This window comes from Austrofundulus limnaeus, unplaced genomic scaffold (genome assembly GCF_001266775.1).
Source record: "Austrofundulus limnaeus strain Quisiro unplaced genomic scaffold, Austrofundulus_limnaeus-1.0 Scaffold3, whole genome shotgun sequence".
In the NCBI taxonomy this organism is placed as follows: domain Eukaryota; kingdom Metazoa; phylum Chordata; class Actinopteri; order Cyprinodontiformes; family Rivulidae; genus Austrofundulus; species Austrofundulus limnaeus.
In genome coordinates, this window is record NW_013952405.1 from 8,817,157 (window position 1) to 8,818,782 (window position 1,626).

Consider the following 1,626-nt stretch of genomic DNA (forward strand, 5'->3'; position numbering starts at 1 on the left):
TTACCTATCTGACCCAGATGTAATCAGACTGAACATCATCCTCTGCCTGTGGCTGTTTGTGTGTCTTCAGTAAACAATTTGTTGTGCAAAAAGGCAGAATAAAAACAAAACCAATCTTCTGGTGACCAAACTACGCTGATGTGGTGTTACTGTGGACACATACAGTTTATATTTACCGTTTCAGCTCATGGCTGACCTTAAAATAAATGCAGTTGCCTTGAATCGTGTCATTCCTTGATGTGGATACATTTTAACACAGAAGACAGTTTAGATGGTGTATTGGGTTAGTTCCAAATAAATAATAAACAACAGACATCACATATAAAACAAAAGCCCATTCCACAGAAACTTAATGATGTCTAAAAAAATATCTTACAAAATTGTCAGGTTTTATGATTATAAAGTTGAAATCTTAGTTTTAGAGTTTTCTTGTCAGTTATCAAATTAAATCTGAACTAAAAGGATGTATATTTACTGATGTATATTTGTAAATAACTCAAAAGCAGAGATTTTTGCCATGTGATGCATGTGTCTCAGTCTCAGGTTTGATGGATGAGAGCAGGGAAAGTGCTGTAAACTCAGGGTGTTAGAAAGTCTGGTGTTTTCTGCCCCCTAGTGGCTGCATGTTGCAGAGCTTTCTGTGCAGCTGAGCCTTGGCCAGGTCAGCAGAGAGTCTCCTGGCCATCCGGTCTGTGGTTTTCTTCATGCTGCGGGCAACCTCAATAGCCTGGTCCAAAGTCCTGCTCATGTCTTCTTCCTGGAAAACAGACAGAAATCTTCTTTAAAAAAAAAAACAAATGCACACAGTAGTCAGAAATGAGATGAAACTGACCTTTTTCCCTCTACGTCTGCTTGTCTTGCTGATAGTCCTGGGAGCTGGTGAGACTGGGGACAGTGTCTGCTGGAAGAGCACGTTACTGGGCAGGAGTGCTGAGTCAGACTGGGTGGAGGGTTTTCTCCGACAGGAGACAAACTGCAGCTGTGGTTCCCCCACCTTATAACTGGATCAGTGGGCAAAGAGAGAACAACATCCCTTTAACAGAAAAGAATGGTTCATGTACCTCATGGGGAAACTAATGAGAACTAGTATGTCATTTTCYGTGAAAATGCAGCATGAATACTAACGACTAGCTGATTATGCAGAAATTTGTTGAACAACGAATGTTAAAACAACAGAACTGCAGATAAAATGAAAACAAACTAGAGCTAAAAATGTAAATGAACAAAASARWAGGCAAAATATAAAAAGGGAAAAGTGACAGCTAAAACTAAAATGCGCAAAACTGAGGCTAAAAGTTATATTTAGTTAAATTGTTGCTAAATGTTACATTTAGTAACAATTTAGCTAAAATTAGGGTGACCAGATGAGATACTACTCGAGAGATGCTACATTTAATGTAGCATCAGCACCGGTTAGCTGAAACAGATTTCAGAGAACAAGTTTTTGAGGCGGTTGAAGAGATCTTAATACAGTTCTATGGGGAAATGTTTGTAAAGGAAAAGTTAAATAGTTCAAAATGTACACATAAAAATACTAAAACTCATAGTGTACTAAAACTCACAGAGACAAATAGCTATATTTAATATATAAATGGTTAAAATGACTCAAAGTTTGCAGGAGTAGTC

The 1,626-nt window shown here is 37.9% G+C and overlaps 1 protein-coding gene across 1 annotated transcript in view; it reads right to left on the reverse strand.

The window, feature by feature from the left end:
• Positions 1-261: 261 nt before the first annotated feature.
• Positions 262-1,626, reverse strand: part of aknad1 (AKNA domain containing 1) — a gene marked incomplete in the record, with an annotated part of 11,503 nt that continues 10,138 nt past the window's right edge. The window contains 2 exon segments of the mRNA XM_014021575.1: positions 262-757; positions 833-1,001. Of these exon segments, the coding sequence (XP_013877029.1) occupies positions 587-757; positions 833-1,001 (340 nt within the window).